This window comes from Rhopalosiphum padi, chromosome 4 (assembly GCF_020882245.1).
Source record: "Rhopalosiphum padi isolate XX-2018 chromosome 4, ASM2088224v1, whole genome shotgun sequence".
Classification (NCBI taxonomy): Eukaryota; Metazoa; Arthropoda; class Insecta; order Hemiptera; family Aphididae; genus Rhopalosiphum; species Rhopalosiphum padi.
This window is the reverse complement of record NC_083600.1, coordinates 29,940,041-29,955,247: the sequence shown is the minus strand read 5'-3', so window position 1 is coordinate 29,955,247 and position 15,207 is coordinate 29,940,041. Positions and strand designations below refer to the sequence as shown.

At 30.0% G+C, this 15,207-nt stretch overlaps 3 protein-coding genes across 7 annotated transcripts in view; 1 reads left to right on the top strand and 2 right to left on the bottom strand.

The window, feature by feature from the left end:
• Window positions 1–3,649, bottom strand: part of LOC132928534 (GATOR complex protein WDR24) — an 18,235-nt gene extending 14,586 nt beyond the window's left edge. For 3 of the 5 annotated variants that reach the window (XR_009662035.1, XR_009662038.1, XM_060993286.1), the window contains exons 1-9: window positions 2,855–3,287; window positions 2,630–2,749; window positions 1,956–2,178; window positions 1,676–1,889; window positions 1,366–1,614; window positions 1,143–1,300; window positions 868–1,075; window positions 394–784; window positions 44–324 (exon numbers count right to left, since the gene is read on the bottom strand). Coding sequence is in view for 1 of the 5 variants with exons in the window: in XM_060993286.1 (XP_060849269.1) it covers window positions 44–324; window positions 394–784; window positions 868–1,075; window positions 1,143–1,300; window positions 1,366–1,614; window positions 1,676–1,889; window positions 1,956–2,178; window positions 2,630–2,749; window positions 2,855–3,014 (2,004 nt within the window). In the remaining 4 variants the exon portion in view is untranslated. Of the gene's footprint in view, window positions 1–43; window positions 325–393; window positions 785–867; window positions 1,076–1,142; window positions 1,301–1,365; window positions 1,615–1,675; window positions 1,890–1,955; window positions 2,179–2,629; window positions 2,750–2,854; window positions 3,288–3,507 lie in introns of those variants that run through there. The other 2 variants (XR_009662037.1, XR_009662036.1) reach the window with 2 other exon arrangements.
• On the top strand, window positions 3,505–13,028 carry LOC132928540 (ras-related protein M-Ras-like). The gene is made up of 5 exons (XM_060993297.1): window positions 3,505–3,784; window positions 5,826–6,074; window positions 11,137–11,290; window positions 11,363–11,525; window positions 12,476–13,028. The coding sequence occupies exons 2-5, from the start codon at window positions 5,990–5,992 to the stop codon at window positions 12,554–12,556; spliced, it is 483 nt and encodes a 160-aa protein (XP_060849280.1). The 5' UTR covers window positions 3,505–3,784; window positions 5,826–5,989; the 3' UTR covers window positions 12,557–13,028.
• Window positions 12,929–15,207, bottom strand: LOC132928539 (INO80 complex subunit E). The gene is made up of 5 exons (XM_060993296.1): window positions 15,086–15,207; window positions 14,880–14,999; window positions 14,629–14,810; window positions 13,881–14,013; window positions 12,929–13,270 (listed from the first exon to the last, which is right to left on the bottom strand). Exons 1-5 carry the CDS (start codon window positions 15,086–15,088, stop codon window positions 13,040–13,042), a joined length of 669 nt encoding a protein of 222 aa, XP_060849279.1. The 5' UTR covers window positions 15,089–15,207; the 3' UTR covers window positions 12,929–13,039.

The following is a 15,207-nucleotide window of genomic DNA, read 5'->3' as shown; positions in this document are numbered from 1 at the left end:
CATTGTAAAACATAATAAATTAAATTAATTTTTATTTAATTACCGTTGTAGCACATGACCACAATTTGAATTTTTTTAGTAATTCAAGATAATTTAACCACCATGATTCTATTTCACCATGTAAAAGACGCCAAGAATGTCTAGGATTAGTTAGTTCACTTCTGATTTCATCACTTAAAACAATTAATGCACAAACTGCAGTTTGTACATCACCTTCATCAACATGATGACGAAGAGCTTTAACAACAATTTCTGAAGGATTCCACATGTCAAATTTAGCTGGAGAAGTTATTCGCAATAGCGGTGCAGAGGTTATGCGATTATCTATAAAATAATTAATTCCAAATTTTAATGCCATGTATCAATTTTTAATCACTGTTATGTAATTCTTACTTAATTTGTTTGCTAAAGGTGCTGAGTTAGGTATATAAGGATCATTAACAATTGGTTCATGTATGATTTCATGTCTTAAAGTTATTGATTCTACAGGTACTTCCCAATCATTGTCCTCTTCCACAGTTTTACTATCCATCTGTAAACCTATGAAGTCAAATTGATCATGTTCAGCATCTAAAGGATCAATTTCAGCATTGCCAAAATAGAAATCTCCTAGCTGGTAAGGTCTATCTCCTCTGAGACCATCTTCATCGCTGAGGGAACCAATTTGGTTCTCTCCATCAAAGCTGCTATCAATGTTTGAGCTGCTCATAATATCTTCTTTTAGAGCAATGAGAGACACACGGTGATCATACAGTATTCTTAGGACATTCCACAGCAAAAAAACCTAGATTAGGTTAATATAATATAATATTAATTCATATCCTGTAAGCTATTTAATATATATAATAATAATAATAAAATATTTACAGTTGTTCTTCCAACACTGGAAGCAACACCAGCATTGTGTTCACAGAGTTCTCCTATTGATCTTCCTATAAGTTTATATTGGATAGCACATGTTTGGATACACTCTGCTTCATCAGATAAACACATAACAATTTTTGGATCACGGAATACATTCATCTCACTAGATGTGTTTAATTCTTCTTCGCCACTAGTTGTAGTTGAAGTCTTTCTATAAAAATACATTTCTTACAATATAATCAAAATAAATTACTTTTAAACTCAACCAAATAAATTACCTAGAACTTTCTTTAGACTTTTGAATTTCTACTTTGTTTAAATTAACTGGGCAACAAAATACAAGATCACCATCTCTATTAATAGCCATACCTTGTTGATTAGCACTTTCTAAAGGCAAGTCTGCTTCACTTATAAAATTTTGATGCAAAGTACTATCCTAATATTATAATTTATATTAAAAATAAGTAAATATGTTTTCATAAGTGTCAAATAGTTAATTACTCGATTTGTGGATAAAAGTACAAAAGGATCTCCTTTCCAAGCAATACAAGTTGCTACATCTGTATGTTTAGCAAATGATGCATAAGGAATATAAGGTCTGCGTACGTCCCAAACATTAATGGCAGAGTCTAGAACTAAAGCACTAGATGCCAAATGATACCTACGATATGGCCGCCACTTAACTCGTCCGACTGGGGCAATAGTGCTAATTGTGTACTCAGCAATAGGTTTATTTGTAACGTTCCAAACCTAAATCAATAAAGAATTTTATTTTATTTATCATAAGTACAGGTTAAGCCAAATAATTTACTTTGATAGTCTTGTCACGACTGGCAGTTGCTAGAAATTGAAGCTCCGAATGCCAATCACAAGAAAATACTGGTCCATTATGAGCAGAAAACTTATTTAGACATTTTTCGGCTTTTCTGGTATCCCATATTTGAATACTGCCATTTTCCGAAGCTGCAGCAAATACATAATTGTTGTGAGGGCTAAATTGAACATCTCTAATACTTTCTGAATCGCTATAACACAATAATTTATTTGATACCATAAGGTTTCAACTAAAAATAATTCAATCATTAAATTACCTGGAATAAGTTTTAGGAGCTTCTTTTAGTCTCAAATCAAAACATTTTATTGTGCCATCTTGAGAACCTGACATCAGTAGGTTGGGTTCAACACAATGAAATGTAACCTTGTTTACAGTTCTTCGGTGGTCGTAAAAAATATGGTCTTGTTTGTTCCTGGATGATCTATTCAAGTTCCACGTGACTACCGCACCACCTGTCGTAGCTGTCGCCAAAACATTGTCTACAGACAGAAAATAAGTTAGTCAAAATCTAAATAAATAAAATAATTATTTAATAATGCTGTATTGTAAATGAGATATAATATAATTAATAAAATTGGGGCTTAGAAGTTGTAAGATTAGCATGTTTTTCTGTATACTTTCATTCATAGTAGACCAAACTACAGATGTATTTCATGGATAGGTATAAGAGTAAAAATACGAAGTTCCACCATATTTTTTTTTTAAATTCATACCTATTTATTATATATATATTTTTTTCAATTACAATTTGAATTTTTCTTAAAATAAAAAATAAAGGTAGTTAGCCAAATGTATAAAAAAAAGGTTTTTGATTTTTTCATGAACCTACATATTATAACAATTTGTACATATTTAGCCTTTTTAGATTTCTTAAATTCTGTGGCATATAATAATAATGTTGTAAATAAAAATGGACATTGTCCATCTTACCATCTGCCGGGTTCCAAGCTACATCCATGCTCGACGAACTCTGCACACTTGATGTTTTGCCACAGCGCAAGTTGACACATTCTTTGAAGCCTCCCTGTTCGATGAGAAATACTTTAAACACTAAAAAAAAAAAAAAAACAATAGTTAATGCGCTGAATTAGCGATGAGAATAAAGATTGTCGACCAAAAAAAAAAATTAATAAAAACAAAACAAAAACGACTTACCATTTCTACCGGCAACCACCACGTGCGTGTGCTCTTTATTGAGCGCCAACGAATACGCTGGACCGTCGTGCAAAATGTGTCCCTTGCCGTTGGAGGCTGCAGTGGTGACGATTGGTACGGCAGTGGTGTCGGCACCCGCGCCGGGGGCTACTGTGGTCATCGTACGTCGTCGCCAGACTCTGGAAAACGCATTTGTCGGATGGCGTGGACGTGTGTGCTATGCTGGACAAATTGAATAAATAATAATGACATTCAACAACAACACGAAAACAACAATACAATTATATCGAGTTTCAAAAACTGTAGAAGACGCGGAAGGACGTGTTTGCCGCTTAGGAACCGCGAAACGTTATCGCAATACAGCCTGTAGGAATGACTCAATGACTCTGTTATCTGACTCAGTGGCGGTGGCTATGGAGATTTGAGTTTTAGTCGACACGCATGCGCACTTCATCGTTCTCGCGCTACCGCGTCTTATCAATCGGTCCAGGCACTCTGGACGGCGCAACTGATAACGGAGGAAAACACGCACGCGCATATATAATATATATATATATATATATATCTTATTATTTTGTTTTATTCGATTTTTGTTTTACGCCTGTCTACCGTACCCGCAATATTATTACTATTACTATTATTATTATTATTACTATTATATCGCCAAATCCCAGACGACGACACGACGTGAGATCTGTGCATTGTGCAGCGTGCAACTACGTAACAACCAACACTCCAACAGCTTATTTTGACGAAATGCGGTCGGACGTCTTCTGAATTCCAAAGGCGCCGAATTTGGCTGAAATTGTCAGGATTCCACTGGCTGCTCCGTGATTTGCGGTCCATCCGCCGTTTGATCGCCGTCGACCCTACCCAGGCCATGGCAATGACGTTCGCCAGTTCGGTCACATAGATCAGATCCGGCTGTCGGTAAGAATATGTGCATTTAGTAAATAATGTCGAGTACATGGCTGCTCAAATGTACATTATTTTGGAAAACAAGTAAAATATATATATATATATATAATAGGACGTCGTTCTGAATGAATTAATATTTTAAGTCCGAAATGATTTGTTTTCTTTGACAAAAGTCTGATAACAGTATAACTCTTTGAAATATATAAAAATGTAAAATTTATATACTTTATTGAATTCTTTTTTGATTAATACACTTAGCTGTGTACATAATTAGTTATAATTGATTAAAATTTATCAAATTAATCAATTTGCAATTTGTTTAGTTTTATACTATGGGCATACTGAAAATGTTATGTTTTCTTTTTTATTCATCTAAATTAAGTTTTAAAAAGTTATATTAAATTTATAGTTATCCAGTTAATTAGAAATAATATAAAAATAATACAGTTCCTCTTTTTTTTAATAAGTCTATAAAAGATAAATAACTAATACCAAAAATTGTATATCATATTATGATATTATAAGTACTCCAATTACCAGTTCTTAGTTGGTTCTTACCTACCTGAACAATAACAAAACAATAAACAGTATGTATTTACTTCATGTTTAATGTATTTTATTTTATGTTTCTGTTGTTAAATTAATTTATTATATATAAAAAACAAATGATAGCTAGTTTTTATCTTAAATTGTATGCTTTAAATATAAATATAAAAACAAAATGTTTTAATCTAATTGCTTGCATACAAAAATTAAATTAATATATTATTCATGTTTTTATAATTTTATAAATTTACAAGACATATGACACATGATAAAAGCAAAATCACTATATTTACAGTTGCAGATAATAAGAAATAATATAAAACTCAACAGCTATTTTATATAAAGTAGATATTATGCAGATATATTTCAAGATTTTATTTACAATTTATCTAAGTATAATCAGCAGCAAATAAAAAATGTGATTTTATTGTATGAATCTTATCCTTTTAATTTACTAATTGTTTTTTAATTTTATTATTGTAACATGATACTATAATCGTGGTAGCTTACATGTGGAAAGTAATTTATATCCCAACAAATTTTATACATAGTAATATGATTAATAATTATGTACACAATATTAACGGGTTTTTCATAAAAGGCGATGGTAAGGTAATTGTGTCACCCTGCGGCCTGCACTCATAAGCATAATTGTCATTATTGCTGACAAGAGTAAAGAGTTATAGGAATTTTCATAATATAATATTATACTATATAGACTTATGATATGGTTGTTTTGGCCTAAATTTTATAGTGGTAGTAAAAGAGGTGGTTTTGAGTTTCACATAATTTTTAAATTGGATATTAATTATATTATCTACTTAGTAGTAAGTAATAGTAAGCTAGTGAAATTTAACACCTATGGTGTTTACCGCAAATAGACAATTGATTGGTAGTATCGTGATAGCAATTGTTACAAATATTAATGAACATATTATTGATTTTACAATGATGTATTTTTAAATATAAATTTACTGGGATTGATAAAACTATAATAGTGGATCACATAATAATTCTTCAATTTTCTTGTTTATGCTACCAGGCACCAGCAATTATTATTGTACAGTTCAGATTATCAGTTAATATTGTTTTTAAATAATTTAATGTAAATTTGTAAGAATTGATTTGCTATGATATAGAGAGTGATGGTGATCTAAGAATGAGTTGTAGTTAACATATTATTATGTTATTGTATTTTTAGCAGTTTTTGATGGATATTGAGTGTTTGATAGGTACATAGATTAATTTTATTAAAGTATGTATCAAGTGTTAAAAGTTTGATGGAGTGTCAAATGTTCATTTTCTATGTACAGATATAACAGTTAAATTCTAACACCACCCCCATTCACCCTTATAAATAGTAAAAATTATTAATAAATAATATTAGTCGATTTCTGTTTCAATTCGCACCTCCCGTTATTGATTATTACTGTCATAATTATTATAATTACTACTTGTATTAATATTTCTTTTATAATTATCATAACTCAAGTTATTATTATTTCAGACAAACTGTCGTCGAGGTTCGCGTACACTACCCAACAAGAGTTGACTCGACATCGACGCGCCATAACCCAGGCCCCCAACCATCCATTGCCTACGTACAAGCTGGTGGTGGTCGGTGACGGTGGTGTGGGTAAAAGCGCGATCACCATTCAATTTTTTCAGAAAATGTTTGTAGCTGATTATGATCCAACCATCGAAGATAGCTATATTCAACACACGTGCGTCGACGATGAGTTCTGCGTGCTTGATGGTAAATAATTATGAATTTAAATTATAATATAATAATAGTTAGGTGGGTACATAATAGTTATTATACTACGTGGCGGTGTAATTAATCGTAATTAATCACAAAACCGGATATATTTTTTGTTAACATAATCTATTTATAATTGTAAGAAGTCTGAAGTACTATAGTAGGTTGTATAGTTAGTTACTATCGTACGAAGTATATTCTGTACGATTACTATGCCGGCAATCGAACTTATTCATTAGAAAGGTTGAAAAGAGGAATTCAAGTCTCGCTTAAAATAATTTCGTAATGACGTACGGTTTCCCTGTAGTGTCAAAGAGTGGAACAGCACGGCGTCATGACGCCGCGTCTAGACGCTTACTATGTCCATACTCCAGATCGGTATTTGACGCGGCGTCTGGCCGCTGCAGGGAAACCGTACCTTTAATGAAAGACATTATTTTCTTTTTTTTTGCTCATTTTTACGAGGTTTATTTATTTTAAAATAATTTTGAATATGGTGGCTTAATTAAACAAATTAAAGATATATTTATATACCTAGATAACTATTACCTAATATATATTTTATAAATTACTTAGTGCTTATATTGTAATAAGTATATTATAATATAATATACAACGTTTTTATCTATTGTTTTTTGTCTTTTTCCAATGTAAATACGCAATAGTCTAAAAGTAATCACTATTTTTTAGAGTTTGATATAAACTATATATAATAGAATATACTGAATATATATATTTGAGACATTATTATATTAATATATTAGGCACTATGGTTTTTTATTGTTAGTATTTCAGTGATAAAAGCTGATAATTTCTGTTTTAACTCTATTTCCGGTCTGCAACTCGTTAATTTACACAATAAATTATAGTGTTTTTGAAGTATGAAGTTAATAATTTATATCATGTTATATGTGTAATTTTTAACGATGTATTATAAGGTCTATATATATAAATCAATATCTGCATGAATCATTCACAATAGCTGAGGGTATTTTATTATAATATATTTCCAAGGTCATACCTGTGGTTAGGGGTTGGGGTTCAAACCCCTTCACTTCAAAATTTTCTCGCATTACGTAAACTTAGAAATTATTTTATACACCACTTACTAAGATTTGTTCAGCCCTCGAAAATGTTTTATGATTACTTTTATATTCCTATTTATATATTTCTGTTATTAGTTGTTTACAATATATAACATGCTTAGATGACAACTAAGTCGTTAGGTTATAGTTTATAGCCTATAACTTAAGTTATCATATCGATTACAGAAGCCTGTTAATTGTAGTAAAATGTAAAAAAGTAATAATAACGAGGGTATACCTACTTTATTTATGCTATGCTTGATTATATGTGATATAATTAATGTATAAGATTAATATCTTAAATATATGGTTGGAAAAATAGAAAATATATGTAAACAATTGACAAGTGTCGAGCATACACATAATCGTAAAATCATCTTGGCTTATCTACTTAATTACCTATTACACTAGGTTTTGTTCCGAAAAAATAATAAGTAGTTACTTAATAATAATTATATTTGGTATACTAGTTTGATTTATATATTTTTTTAATTTGGAGGAGATCACGCATTGTCGCAATTAATAAATGTAAGGGCCGTACTGAAATATATATAGGTTAGGTTCACTGCAGCTGCATTAGGTATATAATATATTATTATTACACGTATCTATAAGTTTAGTATAATCCTTTTTTGAAATATACTAGGTTATTACAATTTGTATATATAGTTACCACGAGTACAAGTAAAATGTAACTTAAGGTATTAATAACATATACATTGTACATATTTTAACAACACTTAAAGTTTAGTTAAACGCGTAGGGAGATTGCAACCAATTATAACTGCGCTCTTTAGCCCATATATACGCTGCCATTGTAATTTCTTTACATGATACAACGTCATAGTAAGGGGATATAGCTATAAATTGCGACAGTAACCTGGTATATTTTAGCCACGGTAAGTATATATAATCCAATTTAAAACGGTATAATAACGCCATGTATTATATTATATAGTAATGTGGAAAACACATTTGTAAACTAGTTGTTGTATACATATGTTATATTTACTGTATTACGCAATGTTAATCGACTTCGAAAACTGCAGTGTCTGGACTCATACCTATATATGCAAATCGTGTAAGATAATATTTTGTGAATAGCGATTAGGTGTACGTCATTGTACATGCGCAAATTGTTTAAAATATTAAAAAATATAAGATATAGACATAGAAGAGCTTTTTTGCGGAGTAGGAACTAACTAAGAAGTGAAGAATTCTTAACGATTTTTGTTAGTTTTGCATATTTTGTTTACAAATTGTTTGTAAATAAGGGAAAATTATCAGTTATAAACAACTACCGTAGTCCGTAATATAAACTGCTTTTGAGTATTTATATTTGTTGAGAAAGTTGCCGATTGTGAAACGTTTCGATACAGCGTTTTTATTTTGTTTGAAGTATCGACGGGGATTCGCCGCAGTTCGAATATTTATATTAAATTATAAACATTATTAGCAATGCTTATTAAGCATTGAAAATCCTACAAAATTATAATTTGTATTACAGTACTACGTGGTTAATTTAAACTACAATATAATGTATTTAAAATAATTTTTGTAACTTGACGCGTGTGCATAATATACTGAAATAACATACGATATTTAGGACACTCGTGATTTGCCGTTGTGTCAATATCATATGTATAATATTATTTATGATTTAGAATTAATGTCAATAATTATTACTCACCGTAATAACTGTAGCCGCATCAGCTGCTCTGCAGTCGTCCGACAAAATATTTTGCAGTACGATTATATAACATGCAACCGAGAAATGCGAATGGAAGTTAATTTAAAAATTAAAAAAAATGCAAGCCAGTTCCTCCGATAGTGTGAAACGCTATGATACTCGCTATACCAAAACAAAACAGAACCACGCGCACGCACACACTTATATTGTTTAAATCCCATTACACCCAGTACATCATACCTATATATATATATAAATGAGTTATATTATTATTATATTACCCCTTCTATATAATATATGTATGTATGTGTGTTGTCGCACCGCGTTTATTGTATCCACAGTTTCCGCGCGCCTATACAGCACGCACGTCACCAAACGTATTTGTAATTATAGGTATCGTATACATGATGTATAATAATATACGAACATATTATGAGTTATGACCGACTTAAACAAGTCGTCGCCGCAGTATAGGCCCCCGTGCATTAAAAAAATACGCGGTGTGTGCGCGCCAACTGTAACTATATAGGTAGTTGTTGCTATAGTATTATATGCTACTTGTATATAAATGTACCTACCTGTTATTATTAGTTTTCATCACGTGCGGTGTCGTGCGGAGGACACGTTAATGACTATATATAGGTACATGTACTTTAGTAGTTTATCATATATAGACCTAATATTATAGCAATTATATTACATATATAGTATTCCATATGCTTGGCCAACTTACAGTGTCGTGTTTTATTATTGAAAATGCATAGACTCTATGAGTATATGACTGTTTGTTTTTGGTAAGCATCCAATCGTCCAAAGTTCGTAAAAACCACAAAATTTTACAAATAATAATAAAATCATGTACAATTTTAAATTTGAATACCTAATAAGACTAGCTCATTTAAAATACAAGCTTGCTCAATAATACTTTTTTGTTACTGCATCCGTTTAAGATTATCTAATACATTTATTGGGCATAATTTTTTTTTTACCTACATATTTGAAATGAAAATGTCCACGAAATTCGATAGTTAAACAAAAAATAACAATATTTTAATTGTTTTATTGTACAATTCGAAAAATATTAATCACAGAGACTTGAAATTATTCGCCATTGCGTAATATATTATTATTTTCTTTGCGCGATGAAATTTTCAAAGCACCAAGTATATCTAGAAAGTAAGTTCCGTTTTCCACTGAAACTTCTTGTGGATTTTTCATGGGAACTAGTGTTCCGTTATGATAAGTGCTTATATATAATGATGGGAACTATGTTGAAAAATAGCTTAATATTTGTTATTAATAATATAGTTCTAATAATTTGTTTTCTTATAAATATATACCTATTTAACTTATTTTGTTGCTCAACGAAACTTACTTTCTAGACATAGGTACCTCGTATTTTGACAAATTTTAAATTATTTATTCTATGAACGATGTCGATGTTGATTCATAAGTTTGTTTTATTTTAAATAATTTATAGTGACCTTTTCTTCAATAAGGAAGGTACTTTTGAAATGAACTATACAGTTTATAACTAGTTTTCTAGTTTTTAATAATTATTTTTCCCAATTTAATAAGTAATAACTGAAAAGGTCCTATTTTTATGCTAAACTTGTAAGATTTATTTACATAATTAATGCCAGCCAATTGGAGCGTGTCCTCTGTCAATTCTTTATTATTAATTATAATTTATTATAGAATTACCATATAAAACTTTAAATTTAAGTATATTTTACAGCCATTATCATACAGTTGTGTCATTGTTTCCCGTATAGAAATAGGATATTTTTGTACGCATACGTCAGCTTGAGAATATAACAAAAATTTAAAGTTCATAATTTGAAAAAGTTCATAAAATCACATCACTGGCTGGTTATAATCATTAATAATCTTGAATAAATACGTAATCACTAATCTTGATATATTGCTGAATACTTATAAAGCACTAATAAAAGCTCTGTTTTTCATCCAATACCAAGGATTTCTAAGAGTTATAGTATGAAATTAAAATTATGAGATACTGTTTAAAAACCTTAATATGTAGTGTGTCACATTATTGTCACTTCTATGAAATATACCTACTAAAAAAATTATATTTTTTCTTTAAAAACTATGCTGAATATAAGGTCTACATTTTAGACCTTTAAGGCTCTAAAAGGAATACTTATATTATTCAATTTTAGAGCAACTTCATGGATCCAGCGTTTACCATCGTTTCTTGTCTTTCGGTTAATCATCATTATATAATATGTTTCATCCATATTTGTATTTGTTTTATCCATAGTGTTGGACACGGCCGGCCAAGAGGAGTTCAGTGCGATGCGAGAGCAGTACATGAGAAAAGGAGACGGTTTCATGATTGTTTATTCGGTCACCGACCCGAACAGTTTCAAAAACGTTCCTAATTTTTTCACTCAGATACTTCGGGTCAAAGACAGGTGAGTGTATACAGCAGAGACAAACGGCCATCGACGAGTCGTAAAATATAAAAATGTTTTTCCCTTTGTCAGAGATGAATATCCAATACTGCTGGTGGCCAACAAGGTGGACCTGGTGCACTTGCGTAAGATCAGTGAGAGTGAAGGTCGCGCAATGGCCGACCGATTGAATTTACCGTACATGGAGACCAGTGCCAAAGATCCGCCTCAAAACATCGACGGCGCTTTCCATGAGGTCTACATGATAGCGTTATTAATTTATTATTATTATTCGCTTGTCATATAATATACATAGTATTCATTTGCACTGTGGCCAATTAAATTATTTATGGTGCAGGGGGGGGGTTGTAACTCATAATTATGATGTTAATTGATGTGTGTTTTAATTGAACCCGAAATTGTATTATGTGCCATGATCAGGTACACAGGTGCTTCCTCCCACACACAATTATACGACACTGGTGTCAACTGTCAAGAATGTGCTAGATATAAAGAAATTGCCCATCTTATAAAGGAATTTATATTATTTCCTAATAAATAAAGGAAATTATTGGATAATGTTTGTCAGGCAATGGAATAGAAAAGAGGCAAATATTTTTATACTGACCAAATAAATAATTATTTAAATTATTTTCACAAACTACTATAAAATTTTGAGTGATATAGTCATATTTATTAAATTAAATTTTGCAATTACACTTTTTTTAATTGCCGTAGTCTATCTAAATCCACTGCTTCTCAAAAGTTATCAATTTGTATAATTGTATCTAACAATTTTAAATAAATGTAAATATGTGCATTCGAATACGGTATAGGTCAAGCCCGTTCAGCCAAGTCTTTTATTTCATCAAATATTACTTATCAATCCTAAGTTATTCTTTGAAATTGGTTTCTATATACTATGTAGAAACTTAAGGAACTTAGATCTATTCATAATAATAATACATTAATACCAATATGGCAACATTGGAAATAATACATTTTTTTAAAGAGCTTTTGTTTTAGTCAATGAGATTTCTGGCAACTTGGAATTTTTTTGTATTTCCTCTCAAATTATTATATAAGTATTTTTAAATATTAATCTTTTACAAGTTTTTAGCTAATCATAAACATATTTTGAAAAAATATTGACCACAAAGCTTAATTTTCCATCTCAAAATACTAACTATTTTTTCTTCTCTACAGGTAGTGCGCATCATACGGAACCATCCTAAAGAATTGTCTGAAGATCGTCGTCGTAGACGTCCTAAATGCTTAATCATGTAAACCACAATGTCTTGCCAACATCATATTGTGAAAGTGCCTGAAGAAATGAAAACAATTGTCAAATTTAGCATAAGTCAAAATAAAAAGTAATCCTAATTTATAATTATGTTAATAATTTAAGTCAATAATTTAAGATTATAATATTATTTGTGTAAAAAAGTTTTGCACAAATAAGATTGTAACACCAAGTAAAGTCTGAACACTATTTTGAAACCATTTTACAGATTTACATAATATACATAATAATGCTTATGTATTAAATTAAATTTTTTGGTATAGGTTTAAGTAATGTCAGATACATTTATACAGAGAGTATAAATAATTAAAACATGCAATTTTATAATGGTCGATAGACTGAAAGTAAAACAAACATTTTTCAAATGCTTTACATTTATTTTATACAACCTACATGTTGTTACAGATGTAATGTACAATATTTAACAATAAAATATAAGTTCACAAAAAAATGAAATTGTTGGTAAATTATTTTCCTATACTGTCGACACTGATCATGTCCTCAGCAATGTTGTTAGGTGATGTTTCCATGTCATACATGCTGTTCGATTCACTTTTTCCCGAAAAAGTATCATTAAACATGTCTGTTGATAAGCTGTGTTGACTGAAATTGTTCCCTGATTTTGGTTCAGCCATTGTTTTGTTACTTTCAGTTGTTGACAATACACTGTTAGAATGAGATTCATTTGATTGAAGTGGCTGATAAACAAATTCACAGTTTTTACAATAAAATTTTATAAAATAAAAAGGTTTAAATTAAGAGGACACTATACCCGCATGTGTTGTCTCTGTCTTATACACTCGTAACATAGTTAAAAACTGTTTTGGGCGGGACACTTTACCTGTGTCGTAGCGTTTTAATTTTTTCGATAACATGAATGCAATTAAAGTTATCGGTTTGAAAACTAGGTTTTTTTTCATTTAATTACTAAAAATTATTGGTTACCACTATCAAAAAAATTAAAACACTGTAAAATTACAACACAGGTAAAGTTCTTCTCAATGCTTTTAAAATGTTGGTAATTTTGATATAAATATCGAGGGAGTAAAATTGTCCCGCGAAAAACAGTTTTTAACTATGTTACGCGTGTATAAGACAGAGACTACACATGTGGGTATAGCGTCATCTTAATAAATTTGATAATAAGTTAAATTCAAAATATATATGATATATTAGGGGTAAAGGAGCGTTTTGAAAGAATTGAAGAAAAATATGAAAATCAAGGCCAAGAAGTTATCACATATAGTTCAAATATGTTCCATATTTCTAAATAGCACATTTAAGTTACTAATAAAAAGAATTACATACCATTGGTGCCAATTTTGAAACTTTTGGAGTAGAAGGTTTTCGTTTTTTGGCTGGAGTTGGAGTAGTCCTTTGAGGACTGATAGACTGTTTACTAATTCCACTTGAAGATGTGTTGGCTGGTGCTTCTTTTCGCCTAGAATACATAAGAGTAAATAAGAATACATATTTTTTGAATATATTTTAAATATTAAGCAAGTTATGAGTAGTAAAATATTAATATTTAAAAATGCTCATAATAGTCATAATTCATTTAAAAATTAAAATATTGTAATAAACAAATATTACAAAAAAAAAACAATTATTTTAAATTTAAGTAAGAATTTGAAGATTCTATTTTGAAGTTATAATTATAACTAAATAACATAATAAATCACCAAATATTAATTTGTTATCTTTTGCTATACCAAACTTAATTTTCCTAAAACAAAACACTAAATTCTAGGTTAACGATAACGTTGATTTAATCTTATGGATCCAAAAAGATCAGAAGAGAAATGGTGTCTAAGAGGACCTAACTTATTGGGATTTTAACCACACACTTGGCAGCTTCTTCTCTCAAGACACAAAGTTAAATTCATTAAGCTTATTATGTAAACATTTTATTGGTTGTTTATTCTCCTTCTTCATAAAAATGAATAAGGTATAGATAAATTATTTTTGTTGTGTAATTGATTATTTTTATATACTATTCATAAAAAAGTGGGTGAGCTAATGTGTAGTTTTCTATACAAAAATAATCATAAGTTACTTCTTAGGTTCCGGTTTGATAGAATCGCCTTCGTCCGATGATTCCGTTAGTTCATCATCACTACTGCTTAGGTCTATCCTTTCATACTGTATCAGCCTGTCTAATAGAATATTTTTATCTCGTGACGCTTTTAAGAGTTTTCGTTGGGTGGTTTTTAGGGTCTGTTGAAAGATTTCATTTTCCTTGAAAACAACACAAAACAACCAAATAAATTTGTGAACAATAACATTGTGATACTCTAAGATACTCACATAGACTAAAAGTCTCAATTTTCTTTTCATTTCTTTATATTGTTCCTTGTGATTGGACTCTGCCAAACTATTTTCATCAAACGTTTCTTCGTTGGCGACCATTTTTGTGCTTTCCGAACACTAAGCAAAAACAATCAAAATAATATTAACACGACGGTTAATATACAATATTAAATAATAAATATATAAAGTTTATACAATCTTACCATTTTTTTAAACAATAATAATAAACAAATTGTTATCTGTGTAGTGCTATCAACAAATCACAAGAAACATAAAATAGAAGACGGTCACAAGACAGATAACAACAAATAAATAGAATCAGACG